General features: G+C 44.0%; 1 protein-coding gene and 1 long non-coding RNA gene across 3 annotated transcripts; one reads left to right on the top strand and one right to left on the bottom strand.

Moving 5' to 3' along the window:
* Positions 1-635: 635 nt before the first annotated feature.
* LOC310901644 lies at positions 636-11696 on the top strand. 2 transcript variants are annotated; one of them, XR_014585970.1, is made up of 2 exons: positions 636-1559; positions 4470-11696. It is a non-coding gene; the product is annotated as an uncharacterized lncRNA (long non-coding RNA). The 2 variants fall into 2 exon arrangements; XR_014585971.1 differs by having other exon boundaries at positions 4467-11696.
* Positions 11524-24588, bottom strand: EAF2 (ELL associated factor 2). Its single transcript, XM_083841607.1, has 6 exons — positions 24360-24588; positions 22172-22266; positions 21359-21495; positions 20499-20644; positions 16814-17080; positions 11524-12370 (listed from the first exon to the last, which is right to left on the bottom strand). The coding sequence occupies exons 1-6, from the start codon at positions 24463-24465 to the stop codon at positions 12324-12326; spliced, it is 798 nt and encodes a 265-aa protein (XP_083697733.1). The 5' UTR covers positions 24466-24588; the 3' UTR covers positions 11524-12323.
* Between the last annotated feature and the right edge of the window lie 44 nt (positions 24589-24632).

The following is a 24632-nucleotide window of genomic DNA, read 5'->3' as shown; positions in this document are numbered from 1 at the left end:
ATTAGGTGCTTGCGACAGACCTCAGGAAACACAGGAGAAGACATCTACTTGCAAACAACACAAATGCAGCATAAAGGGTTTTTTTCTACATGACTGGTTTTTGGAAATGTTTTTCTTTCACAGCTGCTCTTGGGAAGGTGATCCTTGGGACTCATGGAGGTCTCTGGTGGAACTGAGGGAAGGAGATGGTTTCCTCCAGGAGCTATTATCTCATGTACACATAGATGTATACATACAAATCAACAGCAAAGACTGATTTTTCAACAGTGGCAAACAACATCACAAGTGCAACTGAAATACTGAAAGCACTTTTAAAAAGAGAATCAGAGATCTGAGATCCTAAACTGGCATTCTTCAAAGACAACAAAACTCTGGGCAACTGTCCCAAGTCTGGCACCTGGCCTAAGTGCAAGACCTTATCCCTGCTGGAGGAACAAAGCAGGGGAGATTCCTTGAGTAGGAGCTGAGGAGAAGAAGAGTAGTTTCTTCTCTCTCTTTTTTTTTTCCTCTTTTTTTCTTTTTCATCCCTACTTGTAATATACTTCAGCTTCTAGATGCCTAATACCCAGCATCCTGATTAGAGGATCTGACAGCACCTTCTTTCCCAGGCAAACATTAAGAAATCCATTAGTAAAAGGTCATGGTCTGGACTGCTCTGTGGAATAACCCTGTGAAACCCTCTGAGCGCTGTCAGTCCTAATCGATACCTAAATCAGCTCTCACGGTGCTGGTTCCTGTCCCAGGCCTTTCCACTCTCAGTCTGGGGTCATGGAAAAACTGCCTTCCTCGGCAATTATCAAACTGTGGTTGCACAAGCAAAAAAGCATGGAACATACTAAAATAACAGATGTAAGACTAGAACGTTGTGGGAATAGGCCCCAAACCAAATTGCTTCAGATTTCCTGGCAGAACAAGAGTCCTGGTAATCAAAACATTCCTGAATGCTGCACCGTCTTCAGTTGTGCACACAAATCCCTCAGTGCCATGTTATGCGCAAAAAGTTAGGTTCGCCAGCATTCAGATGTATCTCTCTGGAGAAGGACAAACTCTTGGGAAAAGGTGTGTAACTGCAGAAACTTGAACTTAAATAAATGCTTGCCCAGAGAGGGTACAAACTGTTCAATCTGGCCAAATTGGTTGAACTATGTGGGATGCCAAGTTTAGGCTTTTTGAAACCTGCAAGCACATGAAATGCAAATATTTTTACCAGATGAAGTGCCGTTTAATTTCAGTTTAAAAAACAAAACAAAACAAAAAAAAACACCTGCTTGTACTGAAGATTAGTGAGGGATGCCTGTTCCTCAGGGTACAGGGAGCTGAGAGCCAAGTGTGGTAACACAGCCGGTAGAGATGGCAGCCTTGTCAGGGAGGGACTGCCCTGCTGGTAATCATTAGAAGAGTGAAGTGCAGGAAGACCAACCAAACCACACCAGTCATTAGGAATAAGCTGCGAAAGGGGACTGCAGACGTCCTTGTGCGTGTGGAAATGACTTTTAAGTGCCCTGAAGAATGCCACTTGGATATTTGTAAATTCAAGTCATAATTTTGGTCACATTGAGGTGAGTTTGAATTTTGCAATTAATTTAAATGATGGTCAGAATTTACATTCCACATTATTACCTTGAGGCATTTAAAGCCATTGTAAATAAAAAATGAAAATTATCAGCCTACTTCTCTCTTACACTAACCAACTTCCCTTTGCTGAACAATTGCTGTGTAACAGTTGTGTTCATCCTGTTGAAGTTGAGACCAGAATCTACTGCACCAAATGTTCTTTCTTCAGAGCTATCTGTATCTCAGCACACATACACAAGAGAGAGAGTTAACAGCAGGCCTTGCAGGCACATGGTTTTATCTTAACAGAGCTAATGCATTATCAGCTAATTCTTGGAAATTCAAAGCAGCTGGGTCTCGGACCCTGCTCACACATGTTGCTTGTGATAAGAAACCACACTTCTGTATTTATGTATGTTTGTCAGTGTGACTGAACAGGTAAGCTGTTTTACTGCTAAATATGTCCTGACAGTCTAATTTCCTCCAGCCTTAAGGCTGCATCTCTGAAGAGTTATCTTGGCACTGCTGTTCACTAACAAACATCCACCGCACTCTAGTCTGGGGGAAGCTGAATTATGGTTGGAAATCAGTAAATCTTATGCTATCCATGCAGGGCCTCACAATTAAACGCTTAATTGTATCATATCCTGAAAGCCTCAAGAGAAGCCATTTGAGAAAGCAGTGCTCTGATTTCCAGTTGTTTTGTTGTTTAAGAATTAGAAATGCTGAAAGAGGGACCAAGATTCTAGTCAGAAAAATGTGTCTCTGCAAATCTCCAGAGATATGCAATTAATACTAAACTATCATTAACCCTATGTACTGCTCTACAAAGCGGACTGTAAAGTAATACAAAATTGTGCCCTTGCCAAATTCATCAGGACATGCCTTTTCAATACAAAGACACGGTTTTGAAACAGCTCCTAATGAGTCATTTTGGGACACAGATAAATTGTTTCTGCCTCAAGGGATTCAACTCATGTATGTCAGATTCAACAGTAGCAACAACATATTCCTGCCTGGCATTTCATGGTAGATGGGCTGATTTTGTGCTCACACCCTGCAAATCCAGCCAGGCGCAGGTCTGGGGAGCCATTTAGGCAGAGTGGCCCAGATCAGAGCTGAGACATTTCTGCTCCAGCAGCCCCTTCCACCACCGCCAGGTGCTTCAGCACAGCCAGGCTCGGTTCCTGCGGGACAAAATGGGAGCAATAATTGCCTGCTGCTGGGGTAGGTTAGTCAGCAGAGCCTCGCCTAATCCTGCTCACCCACCCTTTGTTTGTGACTCAAACGTTTGTATTTTATGCTTTTTCTTTCCTCATGGACGGGTAGTGCTGGAGGCTGGGAGACCACGCAGCTGGGTAGGTTATGCCCTGACAGGACTGAGAGCTTGGATGTGTGACTAACCCAGTCCCCGAGGGAAAAGGCCTGCCCAGCATGGCTCCCACGGCGTGGCTCCCTTCGGAGATGCTCCATCTTTGTGCTTTGAAAGTGGCATGTTTAGAAACACTGGGCCTTATTCCCTTTTGTCAGAAGGGGTACAGCAATGATGTAAAATACTGTTGCATCAACTGGACCAGAAGGCTCTGGGGAGACCTTACAGCGGCTTCCAGTACCTAAAGAGGGCCTAGAGGAAAGCTGGGGAGGGACTCTTTGTTGGGGAGTAGAGCAGAAGAACACAGCGTAATGGCTTTAAGCTAAAAGAGGGGAGATTCAGATTAGATATAGGGAAGAAACTCTTTACTAGGAGGGTGGTGAGGCCCTGGCACAGGCTGCCCAGAGGAGCTGTGGATGTCCCATCCCTGGAGGTGCCCAAGGCCAGGCTGGATGGGGCTTTGGGTAACCTGGGCTGGTGGGAGGTGTCCCTGCCCATGGCAGGGGGTGGAACGGGGTGGGCCTGGAGGTTCCACCTGACCCACAGCATTCTGTGCCTCTGGGATTCTGTGCTTCCATGATTCTGTGCTTCTCTGACCAGTACTGAGTAGTGGGACGAATCACAGAAACATAGAATCTGAGGACTTGCTGCCTGCCATGGCTGCAGGTCTGCAAGGAAGCAGTGCTACAGAGCTTCCCCGGGCTGAGTCAAGGAGATAGGGAGACCAGGGAGGGCACACAGGCACCCCATTTCTCTTGTCACCTCACTGGAGGCACCCCAACCACATACCACCATGCAAAGTAAGCCAGATGTTCCCTTGTGTCTCCAGCCTGACTTACAGAATAGTCATGCTTCAGCTTGCAGAGAAGGGACCCGATGTGGTCCTTGCCACTGAGGTTGAGGGGCAGGAGAGCCGTCTCCACCTCCACTAGTCAGAGGGAGAGGAGCAGCTGCATGCATGGCAAATGTGCTTTAATTTCCTCCCTGGATTCAACAGAAAGATGGATGGGAGGAACTTCAGCTCTTTACACCATGAGACCAGGCTAAGGAGGTCTCTGCAAAGCAGGAAGGAGTATATTATCACTTCCCTGTACCAGATTCAGTTAGCACCATCCTAAATACTCTCTCCCGTGAGAAGAGAGGAGCGAAGCCTGCACTACTTCTGCTGTCCATAGTGAGGAATCGTTGTTTCTTCAGGGCATCTCCTTGCTCTACCTGAAGCAGCTGCTTCCTTAGGTAGTTGGTGTTTCATGGCAGGAGCTGTTCAGGCTTTGCCTCACTGAGTTTGGAAACTGTATGTGTAGAAGCTCCAGAGCAACACACAGCTGAGGATGGAGCACAGGATGAAAGGTATTGAAAGAAACCATGGCCAAGGTCCGTGATTTGTGCAGCATTCACCTCTCTTAGGAGCTTGAGCTGGGGAGAAGCCTGTGAGATGGTGGCCTGATCTCACTGGAACAGTGTTGTATGCCAGTTTGGGAGGGCTGTAGTAGCACAGCAAGCTGGCAGGGTGCTAAATTGTGTGGTTTTGTCACCTGAGCAGGGTCCAGCAGCAAGAAGTCCTGCAGCTGAGCAGCTCTGCAGCCTTGAACATCCACATCACCTTACTGTGGGATGGCCAAAATATTTCCCTCCATGCCAAGCACCCTGCCACTATCCTTGCAAACTGGAAAGCCCTGAGAGGTGCCAAGGCAAGCACACTTGAAATTACAGTTTTCATTTAGCTTGGAAAACAAATTCACCATTTGTACAGCCCCTCCTCCTCATCAAAGAAGTACAAGTTGAAGAAAACCCAGCTGCGAGGCAGCCTTTTGCAGCTGAGCATCTATACCAGGCAGGAGGGCTCAGTGTGGTGTGAGCTGCTGATAAGACCCAGGAGGCTCACAAGCTACCGCAGCAGCAGCAGGGAGCCGTCTGCAGTCCCTGCACTTCCAACAACCAACACACCTGCCTGGGGTTGCTCTCAAGGTCCCAGGAAGCATCAGATCGATCCACCAGCACCAGCATACGCATCCGATGGACAGGTGCTGTTTGCCAACCTCTCGTTGCAGAGCTGATCCCAGCTGACAGCAGCTGAAGTTACCCGACCGTGATCGCTCCCCAGTGTAGCACAGACAACCTCACACATATTTGTGTTAGGTTTAGAGAGATTTGTGCAGCATAAGCACTTCTAGTTTCCAGAACAGAGGTCATTGGGATCGAAGGCTCTGATGTAACGTGGTGGCTTCTTTGGCTCGCTCGTCTCAGTCTCTCTACAGAATTATAAATATAGCCAGGACATTATTAAAATGTTAACAAGTTTCCCTCTTGGGGACCTCAATTATTCACCTGTGAGTAGCTGTTGTTTCATCACCAGGAGGGAGTCAAATGGAAAGTACACAAGCAGGGATGGGTTCTAAGCTTTTAGCAGTAGTTTTGTTTTACAAATTAACGGGGATAAAAAGTCCCCACTAAGCTCAGTACACTCCTTCCAGGTGGTACTTTCTAAAATACACTCATTGTGGCAAGAACTTCTTAAATAGCCTAACGGTCTTGCATCCTCAGCTAAACATAGCCACGACCACCGATCATCAGGATCCTTGACAAATACTGTGTCCGGGGGAAGGCAGCTAGGCAAAGTCTGGCTGTGTTCGTTAGGGGGAAAGTAGCTCAAGTATGGGAGCAACACAAGCGTGGCTGCTAATCTGCATGGAGCTTTCCCCACCTACATTCAGGTCACATTTGCCTAACATTATTTTTATGAACATTAGTTATATATATTTTAAAAATTATGAAATGTTAACTACGTGTTTCCGATGGTAACTTTTGCACAGGGCAAAAAGAAAAAAAAAAGAAGAAAAAAAAAGGTTATCATGCAGAACAGGAGTGGAAGTTGTTCTACACGGTGATGGGGGAGGATCATAAAGCCCACAAACCTTTCCAGAAGAGTTACGGAATTAGGACAGCTAATTCCAAACTATTTTTTCTGACCCTAATGCTCCGAGTGGCCCATTGCGTTGTGCTCCTTGGTGCGCCCATCCGTTGTTTGGATGAGAAACTACTTGGAGCAGACAGCTTTTTGCCATGGGGTTAGGTGTAGCCCTGTGCAGAGGTGTCAGTGTTGCTGTGAAGCAATTTGATATGCCGCCTGGCTGTGCCCATGTCGCAGTCTGCATTCCAGTGCTTGAACCTTCTGCCTCTACTCTCTCATTATTCCAGCAGAATCTGAAACTGGCACAAAACCTATTAATTTGAGGTGGGAAATCTCAATCAGACATTGGCCTTTAAATGTCCTTAGCTTTTATGAACTGCGGGGGATTTTTTAACACTCCTATAAATATTTGGATCAAAACCCTGGTAAAAGCATAGATCTTTTTCATTAGTTGCCAACGTACATCACGTTAGGTGTAAAAAAGAAATTGGTTAAGAGATGATTTGGCATTTCAGGCTGAACCATCTCGTATTTCTCTATGAAAACTGTATATGAGGACATCCGTGTGTATTTATTCCAAAGGTTGTGGCAATGAAAAGGTGCAGGAAAAAGTGGGGATTGCAGAGTTTACTGGAAACTCAATACATCGAGGATCTTAGAAAAGGTACAGCCAATTAGGTGAGCTCAAGTTGAATTCTGCTGGTTGCTACGAGGAAATCATTGTGCAAGTGTTTTGCAAGGGCATTGAAACTGGTAGAACAAGATACACAGCATGTGGAAGTGAAACTAAAGAGATTAAAGAACAGTTTGGGTTGTTGTTGGGTCTTCTTTAATTACCTTTTTAAGACACTCCACTTTTCTTTAAATAACAGCATGAAGAAGGCCTCATCTCTGAGAGGGAGCAAATAATCCTCTGTCATGCGTAAGCACGCTTATGAGAACAAGCCGGGTATGAATTTTCAGGAGACAAACCGAGCTGCACAGAAAAGACAGCATATGGGAGATGAGAGATGGAGAACAGGTTCTGTAACAAGCGCCCCTGTTTAAAGCGAGTCAGGAGAGGTCTCAGCAGCTAGCTCACCGGGTAGGTGTTGTACATCAACAAAGCCTTCTCTGTTGAATGAAAGGCTCCTTCATCTTTGCCTCTAACCTCCATTCCTTCCTCACCACAGCAGAGGGATTTGCTTTTCAGAGAAGGAAAAATCTGAGAACACACTCATTTCTTCTATGGATTCAGAAAACCACAGAAACAACTAGAGCCCAAGCCTTTGCTGTTCCCAGCAGGCCAGACCCTTCACTACAGCAAATGTAGCATGGTTTCTTACGAAACCCCTGTATGAAATTGGTGTCTCTACTTAGGAGCTGAATAAATCTTCCTGCTGACACAAGCTGAGCTCTGAGTCCTCCATTCAGGAGCTTTTCTCCAACACCAGAACCTGCAAGCTGTAAAGTAAAAGCCACAGTAACATCCTGTTAGAGCTTTCCACCAATTCGGCCCATTCCTGTGTGTAGTTAGCTGGTAAGCAGAGAGCTCCTCCCTGCAAATCCCCTAGCCATCATGAACTATTCTTATGCAGGGGGCACCATGATCATGTGGGACGGAACTGCTGGCCAGTTAACAAACAGTTGACGTTGTCACCATGAATTTATTTAACTGAGCAGAGTCATAGGTGAAAGATGTAGGTCTTTCAATCCTTCCCTCCACAATTCAGATTTCTCTTGGGTATGGATGACTGCCCCTATCTAGTTTTAGGTCTCGACTGTGAAATAATTCATCATTTCACACTTTTTCTCCTCATTTCAGTAAATTTCAGCCTTGTTATTTCATTTCCTTTACCTCCCCGCAAAACAGCAGGAATATATATTTTAAAAAACTGCAAATACTCTTATTCAAAACTTCTCTCTTCTTCATTCTTCTTTTTAAGTCTCTTCAAAAAGCTGGTCTGAACCTCATATCCTGCTAGACAGTCCCCAGCACTTTCCATGGTTAGCTGAATGACCTCAGAAAGTGGTGAGAGTAAGATTTCACATGTAGACAAGGATTCAGCCTAGGAACCATTGTAAGCCAAGTCATCTCTTTCCTCCTCTGGGCTTTCACTTTTGCCTGGCCTAGGCATCCTCGTCTCCGATGTTTAAGAAGGATCCAACAATCTCTTTAGCTGTTCTCAGAAAACTTTGTGTGAAAATTCTGAAGAAAATCAAAAGTGTTGGCCAGAAATGATACAACAATTTCTGAGCCCAAAATCTTGAGAACCAGAGCAAACTGTTATCTGAGTTGATCTGTTCATGTTTGGTTCCTCAGAAATCAGTCAAGAATGATCTAACGAATAATTCTTCTTCAAAATACTGTTGCTGTGTTCTCAAGATGATTCACTGTCTGTCAGCATAGAAGTGACTAACTGAAGTCCTTTAATCTGAAAAATTATCTCCCATTTACCTCAAAAAAAAAAAAAAGAATCAAAATACAAGCAAACAAACAAACAAGGTTCATGTAATAAAGCTGATCGTATCAGGTGCCTTGACAATAAACTCCACAATGAGCTCTGCTCTAGCTGATATTGATCTCAGGATTTTGATGGAGCAACTGCAGGAGTCCACGCTTAGATATCCAAATGATTTTCAGAGATTATGCAGGAAGTAAGATTATTGCTTACCAAACAGCTACATGGACATTATATTGAGACAGATGTTTATAAATTAGAACTTCCTAAAGGCACATTACAGCATTATGGGCAAGGATCTCAAGAGTGAATTACAGATAGACGTAAAACCACAAGTAAATGGCAATCCCAGTGTTAGTCGTGGAATACAGCAGAGCCAAGGCTGCCCTAAAGAGATCACCTTAGCTTGTCCCTCCGCCCCAAGGCAGGGTTCATGGAAAACAAAAGTAGGGCAAAGATCTTACAAAAACTGGAAGCTGTCAGGCCAGATAGTTACAACTGGCAAGCATACACTTTCACCATTTCAGGATTTAACCAGGGTTGAATACTGCAGCCGTGAAGAGGTAGTTACTAGAAGAGTTGTGCACGCATCAGGTGCTGTGCAGAGAGAAAGGCTCAGGTGAGCTGTTTCGGCAGTAGTCCTTAATGCCGCGGTAGTCACAAGACTGAACAATTTTGAAGTTTCCAGTAGCATTTGGAAGACATTTATTTATGAATGTAAATGATATGCAGATGTGTCCATAACCTGGGGGCAGTACCCTCTCACTCTACTCTCCATCCAGCAACTCTATACAGGTCATAGAATCGTAGAAACACAGGCTCACAGAATGGTTTCTGTTGGAAGGGACCTTACAGACCACCCAGTCCCAACCCCTCTGCCATGGGCAGGGTCACCTCCCACAGGATCAGGTTGCCCAAAGCCCCCTCCAGCCTGGCACTTCCAGGGATGGGGCACCCGCAGCTCCTCTGGGCAACCTGTTCCAGTGCCTCACTGCCCTCTGAGCGAAGAATTTCCTCCTAACTACTAATCTAGATCTCTCCTCATTCATTACTAGTTAAATTGACATGACAGAAATAAAAATGAGTTTAAAGGAAAGGAATAGGATTTTCAAATCAGAAAAAAAATCCAAAACAAACAAAACAAAACAAACAAAATGATCTGTTTTCCTGTTGCTAGAATACCTCCCTTATTCATGCTTTTAGTCTAGAAGCCAGCCCAACTACTTCCTTGCCTCTGCCCTTCGATAACCCACTCGAGAAATCGATACAGGTAGCTCAGCACTGCACGGACAGCTCACAGACTGAGCCATAGGGGAGCAAATACCCACAGCAGGTGACGAAGGAGAACCAAGCCAATCCCCTCCACAGTGACAGAACCAGACAACCTCTTCAGGCTACCTGACTGCCTGACACTTGAACAAAGGGAGTCAGATAACACACATTTGGGCTTGATCCAGCATACAGTACCTTTTTCTTCACACGTTTAAGGTCTGTTATCTTTTTTTCCCCTTATCTCTATAGGAACTCTGTTCCAGAATCTTATCTCCAGCCCTAATATTTGAAGGGAACCTTTCCTGAATTATTATCACAACCGTGCGTTTAACAGAATACACCCATTTAAGTCACATACTTATTTAGACTGGGTAGTGACTGACTGGCATCTAATCACTTAGTGCAAAGTGCTGTACAAAAGCTTAACTGAAGCTCTTCCCATCCTAGAAAGCCTCTAGCTCAAAGACCAAATCCTAAAGATAGCATAGGCTTATTTACAGTCCTGAGTCTCAAGAACTTGGAAAGCTGCTTTACCCCCAGAGCTATATTTAAGCACCTGTATACATGTGAGTTCAATTATGTATCAAGTACAGGTAGGTTGCACTTGCCATGGTTTTATTTTATTGTTGTAGGCATTTTGTTGGTTTTTTTTCTCCTCCTCTCTTCTGAGGGAGAGGTGATTATGATTAGATCCTAGCCTGGTTAGTGCTTCCACACACCTGCTTCTTCCCATGCACCCCAAATGCGTAACTGCTCAGAAAAATCAGCGGCATCCTGGCTAGCATTAGATTTTAGCATTGACCTAGCAGAAAGCTTTCATGCAAGCCATCGAGAACAGGGGGAAGCTGAAAAGAAGACATTTCACTTTAGGACACTGCTTTATCCTGAGTCTCTTTCTATTTAGTACTCAGGGCTGCTCCTAAGATCACTTGTAACACATCTCAGAGGTCCTCACATCACGGAGCAGACTTTATTAACAGCAGGTGCCAAGAACCAAGTAGTCTGGTAGAGTTGCCCTAGCAACAGTTATAACGCATCAGAGAACTCAATCTCAAAAAAGTTTGAGGAATCTTTATCTACATAGCATCCTGTCTTGAAGTCACCCATTAGCCCTTTTCTTCTCAAAGACCTGTTTATCCATGGTCATTAACTTGAGCTTTTTACTTTTAGTACAAGCAGAAAGACGTTTTGTTTCTTATGATCCCAACTTTAGGAAGCTGAAACACTACAAAGCTGTTACCTGGTGTAGGCCATGGCCAAGTGCCATAATTTGAGGGCAGAGAGCGCTAGGTGGGGAAGGACCAGGAAGCAGCATTTCCAATATCTCATTCCTGCCCTGTGGTAAGGGGCAGACATGATTTTGGCTTCAATCTGTCTAGAGTTAAGTATGGGCTGGTACTACCAGCAGTTGGGAGAATAAGCCAGTCTAGTACCATCTATTGTATACGTTGAACATGCATTTCATGTCTTCACATTCAGGCTTACATGTAGAATTCAATCCTCACAATTTAGACACAGCTGTGGTTCAGTCACTGCAATCTAGAAAGTGAGACTTCTGAGCAAGACTGAGCAGATTTATCTCATCAGAATTCATCCTACAGATATTTCCCATTGTTAGTTAGGAAACTGCTCAGTAGCAAACTTCAGTATTAAATTTTTACTCTTACCTGGGGTTCACAAATTCAAATATGGGGAAAAAAAATAAGCAAACACCTTCTCTTCTGTAGTACTGCATTTGGATATAATCCTCTATAAACATTCATTTACACACTGGTATCACTAAACTTTCAACAAGCTCTTACCTGGACTTGTCTCAATGTATGGAAAAGCAACAAACACCTAAGTCTTGCATACTGGGTGGGGAGTGCTTATTAGCTACCATTTTACTACTACTTTTTTTGCCTGACTCTTTCACTGGCACGATTACTCTAAGTAGAATGCAGAATTCTTAACCAGTAAAAAACAATCAGACAAAATGATAAATATTGCTTTATTAAATTATTTTTATACTTCTACAAAGAAAATTTCTGATTTCCGTTACAGAATTACATGAAGAAAAATCATTGCTGTCTCCACAGTTATCTAAATTTAGATACAAAAAGGTTGTAAAAAGACCGGCCTGTTCAAGTTACATTAAAAAAAGGCAGAGAATAGACAAGTTCCCTCAGGAATCTTGAGGCTCAGAAATATAAAGTCCTATAATACAATGAAATTAAGGATTCAGCAATGTGTTGAACAATTGTAAACTGTAACTGCACTAGTGGACCACATTATTCAGCAGTTTCCTTAAAGGTATGAACTGTGAACTGAACAAAAAGTATAGCTGACACAGCAGACCTCATTTAGTTGCTCTCCCTTTTACACCCTCCAAGTTAAAGCTGTAAGATCAGCATTCAACATTTAAATGATAGGAAGGAAACTTGCCTCCATAAATATCAGAAATTCCTCCATTTCGTAACTATTTATATAAAGTAACTAGCTGTTACAAATCAGTTTCAAGTACAACAGGTGGCTGAGGCAAAATAATCAAAATCAGATCATACACAATTTTACTGTAAATACAGTAATTTGAAAGGTAAACACATAACCATAGCACTGACAACGTATCAATGCTGCTGTGTTATAGACGCGATGTGTCAGTAGAAAATTAGGATGTCTTTATTATCAAAATCGAGGACATTCATTCCAGTCTCTGGTAATCTAATCTTAGTGCAAAACAGATGCTAAGACATATTTAGCAAAAAAGGTGATACGTTTAAGGCCAAAACTTTGTTCAGTCATCACTATCACTTCCAGATTCACTCAGCTGCAAGTCATTTCCTAAAAAAAAAAAAAGTCGTCATATTAGTCATTTTCAAGGAAACACTTTTCTTCTTTCGAGATTTTTCCCCTTTACCAATTAAAGGCTTGCAAAAACTAATACCAGGCAGGCTGCAAGAGAATAAATAGGTGTAGAACCTAACTCCTCAGTGACAGAGTCTCAGAGAGACCACATTTCTACAATTTTCAAATCTTAGCAGGAAAGGCATTAACATATTTGTCACAAAAGCATTTAATATCACTGGATAACGACAGATGACACCTAGCTATCCTTGCTACCCATGTTTTCATGCTTCATAAATGGGAACACTGCTGGTGAATGCAGCCTTGCAAAAAAAAAAAATTTTTTTAACTTCTGAATGCACTCAGCTGTGCTTGAAAACAAAGTGATGTCTCAATCAAGAGCAGCAGTTCTTTGATGTACCTTTTAAAGATGTATCAGTGACCTACTATTTCAAACAGGTTTTGGAACAAGCGAACAAACAAAACATCAAACGCAATTTTACCCAGCACTTTAATTTGGAGGCTACGTATATATTTCAAAATGGGAAAGCAAGAAGAAAGACTACATTGTGCTTGCAATGGATACCCATAAGCTTAGTGGGGTGGGAGTGAAGGAATCTTTCCAGGATCATAGATAACTAACAACAACAAAAAATACAGCAGCATGCTATAGAGGATCTACATCGTATCAGCAGTTTCCCACATATTTTAAGAATTTCTTCCAGCTAGTATGCTTTTCTTCACCCCTCCCTTGCCAAACAGCCATGAATAAAAAAGAATGCATCTCTTTCATTGAACAGAAGTGGCCTAAAAACCAAATAGAATGACTGAAGCTGAGTAGGCACAGTATTTCTACATTTTTGCTACAGCACCCTTCACAGATCACTTTTGCAGATGGATAAAAGAACAACCTCAACAGGGTAAAACCAGCGAGACATTCAGATCATATCTTTTGTTATCAAGCATATCATTTCTGCCAGAACACTGAAGTCTTTAACATGGCTGCATTTAGCCTTCCTTTGTTTTCCACTATGTCATCACTAAAGCTTAGAAAGTGGTACATGAAGCTCTGCAACAAAGCCGAAAACACTGTTTATATGAGACAAGAATAGTGAAGATGGCTCTTTCCAGCAATCTATAAAGTACTACTATAGCCTTTTTTTTCCAATCCTAAAAGCCAAAACATTTACAGCCACATTATGTTAAATTTTTTTTTGAAAAAAAAAATATGTCAAGAACGATTCAGGACAATACATTATCCTGAGAAATAATATTTGAAGGCAGATAATGGCATTAGCAAGTTAAACTCACGCATTTATCATTCAAAGGAAAACAAGCAAAGAGTTCTTGGAACTCCCAACCCTATTATTCACTACCTGCTCCGGGAGATGGCTGGAGTAAGAACAAGAAGATAACCTTCCAAAGAGTGACTCTGCAGCCTTTTAAAGTTATTTCAACATAGTTAATAAAAATTACACAAACTGTGTAACACTAGCCAAAAATACCAGTGCTTGTGAAAACCAGCAGATGGGAAAGGCGAGTACTCCGAGTTCCAGAGTTAGAAGTGATGCATTAGGATATATTTCAGGGTTACGAAAATGGGCCAGAAAGTTTCCCTCTCTCTAAAAAACACCTTCAGGGAGATGGCAAAATAAAAGAGACTAGAGTTGGGAGTTTTCAGGTGGGTTTGTTGCAAGAATAGAAGTTTCATTTAACTAGGGCTCTGAAGAAGCATCTACGCTCAATTGTACTTTGCAGGCAGCAATAAAGCGGGGTAAAAATGTGAATTCAGTCTTCCACAGTGCCAACTGCTTATTAGTAATATCAGTTTATCACAGAATGGTTTGGGTTGGAAGGGACTTTATAGATTCATCCTATTCCAACCCCTCCGCCCTAATTTGATGAAATAGATTATACTGCAAACTATGATGTTTCCTAAACTTTTAGATCAATGGCTATAAAACATTTAATTGAATTCATGAGTTTCCCTGTCCCCAGTAACTTGCGTAAGAGTGATCGGTGTTTCACAGATCTCGTTACATCAACGCCACACAAATACAAAGCAAGTTTCACGACCAGCTGCTGTACCAGCACCAACTATCAAAAGAAGTGAAGTTGTACTGAATGCTGTGTACATAAGACACTTCCCCAGAAGAGTCTGTGTTGATTTTTCTTGGGAAATAAAGCTTTATTTAGCTTTTACTTAAACTAAAAGTAAACAAAGCAACGTATGATCAAATATCTACAAAGAGATTCATCAGTGCTACCGTTTGCAAACTGTTGCAAGGCAAGTCGTGAGCTTATACAATCAGCTTCTGACAGAAGGAGGGAAGAATCAAGATTTGGCGGAGGACCTTGCTGCCGAAGGTGTGGGGCAGCTTTGCGTCCTGGGTTCCTGAGGAGGTAGATGATGTATATCTGACAGAAGTATTTGGTTACCGTGCTCTAGGATACTACCTCCTGTGTCTTCCAAGTTCTACAAAAGCTCAGCTGTATGATTTCTACATGTGAGATGAAACTCTTCTCCCTAACCCTTCCCGCAGCCTTCCGCCTGCATGCGGCAAGCCAAAGGAGAACTTCACTAATTACCCAGCACAGCCCTGATTCTGCAGAGGTGCACAAAAGCAGTCACGCACAGAAGCGGACAAACCTCCAAACAGGATTAGACAAGCAAACTGCTTGTGCTGACATTTGTTGCTTCAATATTTTATTTTTGTAAAACATTATTTGAGATGGAAGAGATGACTGTACCAGACCCCAACAGAGAACTCCTGCCATTTCAGCTGGAACCATGTGCTATCCATTTAGTTTCCCCAGGTTTCGCTGTTGTTTTCCCTCTCCTGCCAAATCTCCTCAACAAGTGAGCTGGAGAAAACATTCTCCTTGGAAGTGACTTTTTTTGGTCTTTGTCTAGTCGAAGTACGTTTCAAATGTTAAAAGTACTCAAGTTAGGAACAGATTTTTTAAGCAGTAAATAGATCTGTAACCACGACAGACGTAAATGGAATTAAGCTAAATATCTGTGCGAGATAGACAAGCCCAAGGCTTGATGCTACAAAGGTTCCACCAGTCTACATGGCTCTCAAGCACCATCAAGTCACCATCTCCCCCTGTAACAGCTTTGATGTTGTCATGTTTTATGCAGCATTTTCTCACTATGACTGTTGAAACTAGAGGAGTTGGCCACCTGTACTTGTGAGTTTGTTTCTCAGTTGAAGTTTTGTCAGCTGGGATTTTGTCACTGGGGATAGAGCTTAATCTCGTTTTCATAACAGCTTTATTTAAAGCACGAAGAACGGGAAATCTCATTTGTGAGTAAGGGCTGAAATAAATGGCGTGCTGAAGTTATGCAAATTATGAACATGAAGACATTGTTCTTCACAGTGACAGTAAAATGAAGACAGTGTTTAGTACTTTACCCATGAAGTCACAAGACCTTTCCATCTGATCTTATCTGTTAATGCAGTACACAAATAACCAGCACAGATATTTGAGTATTTAAATACTAGCTACAAAAAACACCAAACCTGTTCATGCTATCATTAAGCGCTGAAGTGAAAGCAGACTTGCCAGAGTCTAGAATTTCAGTATAATCAGTTTACATATAAATGATAAACCCTAAAGTTCTTAGACAGCACACTAGGCTTTATGGGAATCTCTTCGTATTGTGACCCCGCAGCTAAGCACCTAATTAAAAATGTACTCGCTTTCAAAGCATCACCATAGCTGAATACTCACAGCTTCTACATATGAATACTCCTATTTAGGTAGCAAACTTAAGACCCCACCTACTGTTTTTCCCCCCCTTCCCTGTCCAAACTCTCCTTTTTGGACTACACTGAGCATTCAATTCCAAGCTGTGCAGCGACCACTTGAACAACATTGCAGCTCCTCTTCAAATTGCATTTTTAGTTGGTTTAATTGGTGGAGTAAGACAGTATCACCTGAAAGCAAACCATCTCCTCACTTATATGCGGAGGAGAGTTTTGCCCTGCTGTCTGGTGGAACAGTGCCATGAATAATAGTAACTAAAGTAGCTAAGAATATACTATCTCTTCTGTCATTCAAAGTTTTGCCAGTGTAGTATCTTTCCCGTAGTTTTAACCAAGAAATTATAAGCATATGTTTTGGGAGTGCCCTGTTAGCTCAAGTATTTTCATTACAAAATTACTGTTCTGCAGTCCCAATGTATATAACTGGGAGGAAGCCAAAAAGGTTTAGGAAATATTTTCAACTACCTCAGCTTTAATTTAGTATCTCTTGGGACCAAGAGCCTTCTAGTCCAGTGCCTAATTCAGACCTCTGCTGAACAATCAAACCCTAGCATCACTTCCCACAGTTTTAATTATAACAGAGACATACTTAAAAACAATATGGTTTCCTTTCAGCAACTCGATGTCTGGAATTGTGTACTAAGAAAAGAACAGCCTTTGTACTTACGTAGTGTATTCATCATATGACCACTGCTCTCTTGGGATCTGTTATGACTGGCATCTTTGTCAGGGGCAGCCTGTTGTGGTATGGCAGACACAGTAGGCTGTGGCTGCAAATACGGCATTGACATAGGAAGAGAGGGCTTCGCTTCCTCGTCTTCAGAATCACTGGAACTATTTTCACTACTGGATGAAGAGGATGAAGAACTTTTAGAGTCAGACGAACTGTCAGAGCTGCTCAGCTGGTCCATGATACTGGCTTCTGCTTTTAGCTCTGCAAACGATATGATTTGTTTCTCAGTTAGCAGACATCATAGTTGAAATATAAGAAAGACAAAAATAACAAAAAATCAACAACAAAAATCAGGTACGTTAGTCAACACATTACAGCAACTCAAAAAGAAAAACCCTGCAGAAAACTCCAGAACAAAGAAAAGGGTACAAGCAAACATCTAGCCTGTCATGTGGTTTTCTTCCCCCAGAGCTTGGGCATTTTCCCCCTTTCAAGCCAAGCATTAGAACAAGGGTAACTGTGCACCCAAATGCTATCCCCACATTAGCCTTTAATTTCTGCAGCTGGCAAGTCTTCTGCATTTTCCTCAGCACCCTAATGATGCCTTTCCCTGACTAAGCACTGCAGTTACAATCAGGCAGATAAGTTAGCAGCAAGATGTCTGGAGCTGCACCCAAAATGCCTCCCAGCAGTTCAGCAGAGCAACCAACGCGCATGGACACTATGACATTTTGCTGAAAATGCAACGCACACAGAATATCCAAGGGAACTACCTACAGTTTACTATTAGGAAAATTTCACCAAATCCTTATTCTCTTTATAGACTTGTGAGAAAAAGCTAGGACAACAGGAGAAAGACAAGAAATACTGGAAGTTAACACATCAGTCTGACTCAAATTGTATTCTTGGCAAAAAAACTCACCTGACTCTAATATTTAGGATGGCATGACTGGATAGGTTGTGTTGCACGGTATGCGTTTTTAATATATTATAGCTGAAGTCCCGCACACAGAGAGAGTTAAGTTTTGCAGAAACAGTGCACAATAATTACACAAAATATGGGTGCTGCTGAAGGGAGAAATCTGAAACAGACCACTGAACCCTGCTGGATTGAGATTTTATACAGCAACTTGAAGAGTTATCCAGAGCGCAGTTGTTCATCATCATACAGAATTGTAGCTACCCAGCCATTTGCTAAGACAGCCCTACAAGCACTCAGAATACTTCAGGAACAGCTTTGATATAGCAGACATGAAAAGCAAATAGGAGGGGACCTCATCTCACTTCAAATTTACTCAATACAGAAGAACAGGTTGAAGATGAAAGTGATCGAGAAGAAAGATTGTTCAGAACTTAATCAAGTGAAGAAGGGAGAACAAGAGAATAAGCCTCAAAACAAACTTCCATGAAGCCTCCTAATTCTGCGTTATCAAAGGCCAGTCTAAAGGAAAAAAGGCATTCAGGAAGACTGACAGTTCCTGAAATAGCATGGCTATAAGTACAAGGAAAAACTAACTTGATGCCAAGGAAGAGCAGAAAGTACAATAAAAGACCATATTGGCCAACTGACTCAAACATAAGGAAAAAAAGAGCTAAAAAGTTGGAAGCATCCTGCAGCTACTAAGGGCACGTAGAAGAGAACATAAGCAGATAAAACAAGCTAGAAAAGCTAAGGTGAAAATTAGGACACAGCTAGCACAAAGACCAAGAAGTCACTTCAAAATTAATTCTAGAGGACTGATCTACCACCCAGCTGGGGGCATAAGCTAATCAAAATGTAACCCAAATCCTATGCATTTAATGCCTCTTCCTCCCTGCTCTCACCTGTGACCAGTAATAAAAGAAAAAGCTTTAAGCAAAAGACTAGCAATTAATACCAAAAACTGAGGAATGGGATCTTTGCCTTGAATTTTGGAAGAACTTAATTCTCACAGAAAATTTAATATTTTCAGTAAGGGAAAGAAGGGCTATACACATACTGGAGGACAAATGCAGAATGACCTTCCCCCCGCCCCAGAAAATGAAGATAGTAACAAGTTCAAAGCAGTGTACTTAAACAGGAATAGTCAGTTACACAACCACAGGATGAAGCATGATTAAGCAGGCAACACTTCTGAAGAGCCTGCGAGTTACAGTGAGTCGCTAAGCACAGCCCTACTGTATCGTGCTGGTGCAGAAATGACAAGCATTAAACTGGGACGTGATCCTATTTGGTCTTTTCGTATGAAAATATATAGTGCCTGTCAAACATTCGTCTTACTCGACTCAGCACTGCTAAAACCCTAGATGAAACTAACTCATTTTAGGCACTACACTTGAAATTTTTGGACTAGTTGGAAGACAGGAGAGTGACAATGATTCAGGGATCTACAAAACTTAGCTTCTAAGGAAAGACTGAACCAGCTGGCATCGTTTTGCATAAACAATCAGAAAGACATAGGAGCTATTGAGTACCTGAAGCACTGCTTAAAAGCAGCAGAGCAATCTGGCCTATACCTGCATGATAAATATTAAAGTAGTAATGGGCTTACTGTCAGATTTTATTTATTAGGATAACCTGAACTGTAAGGAGAACAAAGCCTTGGAGTAGATGCCAGAGAGAACACATGATCTGTCACCAGAGAGCTCAAAGAACACATTAAAAAATGTTAGAAATCTGACTTTACGATAGAAGGATAGTCTAGATGACCTTAAAAGGTCCCTACCAGTCCTGTTTTTCAATTACTCTGCATTCTTTAGTAACCGTCAAAATCGGACTGGCAGTACAAAAGAGTTTGATGCGTTTTGGCAGCCACTTTGGTGCCTTGCAACATTCAACACTCCCACTACCCCCAAAACAACCAAACACCAAGAAAAAGTGTCATTTTATCCCAGGCGCTCAGGTTCTTTGTCTTTGCAACTTAGGATGTATTCTAGTACTCTTCTGTAGTATAAAAATTTCTGGCCAGAGTTTAAGCCCCAAATGAAAAAAAAAACCTTTATAATGACACATCTGAAAAACCTGCTTAAAGGAATTCAAAGCATCTTGGGAGATAGACATCAATTCCGATCAATGAAACTGCCACCTGGTCGTATTTCTCTAGCAAGTAATTACCACCTGCCATTTCCCTTGTCCTCCAAAGTAACAAGGCCTGCTCCTAAACAAAACACGAGTGTCTCACCAAACCAGTGTCTCAAGAATGCTGTACACAGCACTGTTCAAGGGTTGATTTATGCAGGCTTTTAGCTGTCTTTTCCACTTGAACATCATCTTTCACGAGTCCCATCCAGTAATTTACAGTTTGAGATGTAAAGCGCCGCAGCCTGTACGTTTGCTGAGTGCAGAGAACAGAACGAGGAGCGATGTCAGAACGGGAAGCGACTGGGTTGGTTTCTGGGCTGCAATACGACCAACTGCACGCTTGATTAAAGAAGCAGCGGAAGAAAGAATCTATAAGACAGCAGGGCGACCCACTGGGTTATTTAGCTGAACGGTTCACCTGAATTTTAACCTTACTAAGTCTCAAATACTCCTCAGTTATCATTTGAGCCAGAGCAGTCATTTCTGTACAGGGGTAAAGTGCTTATATAGTCAGCTTCTGGGACGAACCTCCTCTTAAAAACAAAGCTTGGCTCTTAAAAACTAATTGCTAGTTAAGAGCAAAGTTTCTAAAACTCTAAACGTGGCAGTGGAGCTTACCTCGTTCAATGTCATCCATAGGAGAAGACAGAAACATCTTTTCTTTTGGCGGAGAATTTTTAACGTTGTTTGGAGTCTTGGTTGCATTTCGCATTTGCTGCTGTTGCTGCTCGATACGAGACTGGACCTTGCTGCTTCCTTCAGCTCTGTGTGCAAAAATAAAATAAAGTTACTCTAGATGACAAGATGCAAGGAAAAAGGCAGGAATACTGCACCTCAAGTTATGGAATTATTTGTCTCATGCTTTTCTAAACAGCATCATTAGATTTCTAGGTACATTATCTTACTGGCATGTAATTAGGTATGGTTTTTTTTTATTTATTTTATTTTTAAATATGGTGCCAATAACTTGTAAACCCTTTCTTAGTTGATTTGTTATAATACCTGCCTACCCAGGAATACTTCATAGTAATTCTGCTGAAAGCAAGTTCTGTGGATTCAGCAGCAGAAAAAAAATAATGAACGTGTATGGGGAAAAAAACAAGCCACTACTATCACTGAAAACAGTCAATTAAAAAAAAATCATTGAGAAGTCAGGGAACAGTAGGCAAACTACTTTTCCAAAAAGATTTTTTTCTCCTCTATATTCATCAGGTAATTGTTACTATCTCTTAATAACAGGACATCTTTTAGTCAAAAAAAAACAATCCTATTTCTTCTGCTGGTCAGTACTCGAAAGCTGCAAAGTCAGTGTGTTGAGAAAAGAGGCCTTTTACCCTGCTGAACAAGGCTGGGGACCTTCTAAAAATGCTGTTTCAATAAAAACAGTCACGGGCTGAAGCATCTCTCAATTTAGACCCATGAACAAACTGATTTTCATAATGATTAAAGGATAGCTGCTTCTCCTGTAAATCACCCACCTCGTTTTTTTCACAGTGATGTTGCTACTGAGTTTCTCTAGGCGACATTCTCCAGTGTCATGATTGATAATTAAGATACATTCTTTTAGGTAAGGCTTCTTTGAGCCCTTGAACACAGTCACTGGTGGAGTTGAGCCCTGTTAAATCAGAAGAGTCCAGCAGGTGTTACTACTGCAGTCTTTTTTTTGTTATTATAAACAGAAAGCAATCCATTAGTGATGACAAGTTCATTATAAGTAGTCATTGCTAGCTTTTAAAAATGTTATCAGCAAATTCAAATTAGACTCATCCCAGCCAAAAGCAGCTGGTGACTGACTGGAGAGGGATTTCACCTGGCTTAGCTGAGCGTTTAATCAGTTTCACACTTATTTCCAAATGAGAGCACGCTCACTGTAGGACTCCTTTTACCAAAAGGGGTTTCAGTAATCACATCAGCAGAGCAGTAAAGCATGGCAGGTAGTAAATTTTCCCTTTCCAGTCTTTCCTGCTTTAGAACTGCACTACAGCAGTAAATACCAAGGGGAAACTTGCACTGCCAACATCCACACGAAGCTCTGCTATGTACGCAACACTTCAGGGTCATCCTACAGCATATTTCCAATGCAGCGAGTACACTTAAAGCTACAGCACAGCTGTCCAACCTGTAGGTCCTTTGCAACTTTACTCTTTTCAAACAATTATTTTTATACTCTAAACGTTACACCGTCAGCTGTGAAACGGCATTAAAGCTTCACATCCTTCTACACTCAGCATGTATTTGTAACAAAATCAGCCTTCCCCTTACGCCTGCCATGCCTCGGCCACCCCACTCACCTCAATATTTGGCAACGTTATCGTCACCTGTTCCCCCTTGCCAACCTCCAGGTCTCCTTCACAGGATGTATCGATAGACGCAGGCTTGAAGTCATCTAAACAGAAAAACCAACTTGGTTATTTGCAGGCTTTTCAGCAATCTTACAAACGTAGACACCTTCTGAGCAATACAGCAGTTGGAGGCTATTAAGCTAAAACCTTTTTTTGCTAGCGTGTCATCCACCATTCCCCTGAACAAATCACTCCACAAGTCAGCAGAACTCAAAGGCAAGCTGGTTTCTCCCCGTATTCAGCGTAAATGTTAACTACCGCCTTCCCGATAAACTTAGGAAAGCGCTTTTAGGTGTTAATGGACAGGAAAATGAACTAGCTCTGTTCTACTTCAGAAGATAAATCCTTCCTTCCTGTCAGAAACGCAGTAAGTAGTTCTTGAAAGTTCCTGGGAAGCAGCTCTCCCTCTCTGCTCTGCTCTTGTGGGACCCCCCCGGAGCCCCGCGCTCAGCTCGGGGCCCCCAGCACCAGAAGGACAGGGACCTGCTGGAGCAGGTCCAGAGGAGGCCACGAGGATGAGCAGAGGGCTGGAGCTCCTCTGCTGTGGGGACAGGCTGAGGGAGCTGGGGCTGCGCAGCCTGGAGAAGAGAAGGCTCCGGGGAGACCTTACAGCAGCCTGCCGGTACCTAGAGGGGGCCTAGAGGAAAGCTGGGGAGGGACTCTTTGTTGGGGAGTAGAGCAGAAGAACACAGCGTAATGGCTTTAAGCTAAAAGAGGGGAGATTCAGATTAGATATAGGGAAGAAACTCTTTACTAGGAGGGTGATGAGGCCCTGGCACAGGCTGCCCAGAGGAGCTGTGGATGCCCCATCCCTGGAGGTGCCCAAGGCCAGGCTGGATGGGGCTTTGGGTAACCTGGGCTGGTGGGAGGTGTCCCTGCCCATGGCAGGGGGTGGAACCGGGTGGGCCTGGAGGTTCCACCTGACCCACAGCATTCTGTGCTTATAGAAGCATCAATCCGAACCATGGAAGATGTATAAGAGTCACTGGAAACGCAAAGAACAACAGGAATCGCCAGCCCCCATTTCTGATTTCACTGTGACACACACGTCAGAAGCTGACCGACCAAAACTTGCGTGTCAGTATGTTCATTTTTGCCCTTTTCAACACCTGAAGTATCAACTAAAAGAAGTTTTAAACAAAATCAAGACACCAATCCTGGCCCTTTCCAGAAGCCTGAGCCACTGAAAACACACGTGCGCTCAGGCATCAGCACTGCAGCGACGTAAGGTGTCACTACCTACGAAGTACTTTTTCCACCCCAAAAGAATTAGGGAGGGCTAGAGCCAAGAGGCACGCACAGAGGTCGGACAGCATCAGGAGGCACGTTGTAACCCACGTGGGCTCGAGCTGGAGCCCACGGCTCCAGCGAGCTGGGCACGGGGCCCACCCAGCACGCCGCGGGTCCCACGGGGCGGCAGCTCGGCGCGCTGTCCCTGCCACGCAGCCCAGCACGCAGGGCACGCGCTGCTGGGCACAGCACCCTGCTGCCCGGGGAGCCGCTGGGTTCAGCGCCGCTGCCCGTGGCAGGAGGGCTCGGGGGAGCCGCGGGACGCAGCCCCCGCTGACCTCGCGGTCACAGCAGAGCCCCATAGGGAGAAGTATGAAATAGAGCCCCGAAGTCCCCAGCGGGAATCAGGTACGGTATGGGCTTTACGCCCCGGCAGGCGGGTGGTGAATGCTTCGGGAAGCTGAGGGGCTGCTCTCAGGATCCATAGGCTGAGCTCTGGGCTTCGCTGTCACCCCGCAGACGCCTTCGCCCTGTTTGCTGAGGAGCCCTTCGGGTGTCAGAGGGAAACCCCCGCCCGCGGCTGAGCTGCGGGACGCGCCAGCTTGTGCCCCGCTCGGCGGAAAAGGAGATCTCGGAACAGACCTCAGGATAAAGCCCCGAACTACAGAGGCAGCAGCGCGCCGGCAGGGTGGGAGGCACCAAACCCGGGCTTAGCCCACCCCAACATCGGGGCTACCCTGGCGGGGCAGCACCCACCGACCCCCGTCCCGCTCCCCGCGTCCAGCCCCAGCCTCCCCCCCCGTAACCCATCCCCGAGCCCCCCCCGGCAGCGGAGCACGGCGGCCGCGCCCCCCCCTCCCCGGTGCCCCCCGCAGGGCCGGGCCGGGCCGAGCCCCGCCGCGCTCACAGCGGACGGTGTGGAAGGCGCAGCGCGGCTGCTTCTCGAAGGTCTCGCCCAGCTTCAGCACCCGCTCCTTGGGGTCGAAGAGCGGCGGCGGGGCCGCGCCGTTCATGGCGGCGGCGGGCAGCGCTCACGCGGCGGGCACCGCCCGCACCATGCCCGGCACCGCCACCGGGACCGGCCCCGCGCCCGGGCCCGCCGCCGCCGCACATCCCCGGCGCCGCGGGGGCGGGGCCTCGCCGCCGCTCGGCCACGCCCCCTTCGCCCGAGGCCACGCCC

The sequence above is a fragment of the Anser anser genome, assembly GCF_964211835.1.
Source record: "Anser anser genome assembly, chromosome: 6".
Taxonomy (NCBI): Eukaryota; Metazoa; Chordata; class Aves; order Anseriformes; family Anatidae; genus Anser; species Anser anser.
Note: the sequence above shows the minus strand (reverse complement) of the source record. Positions and strands in the feature narration are given on the sequence as shown.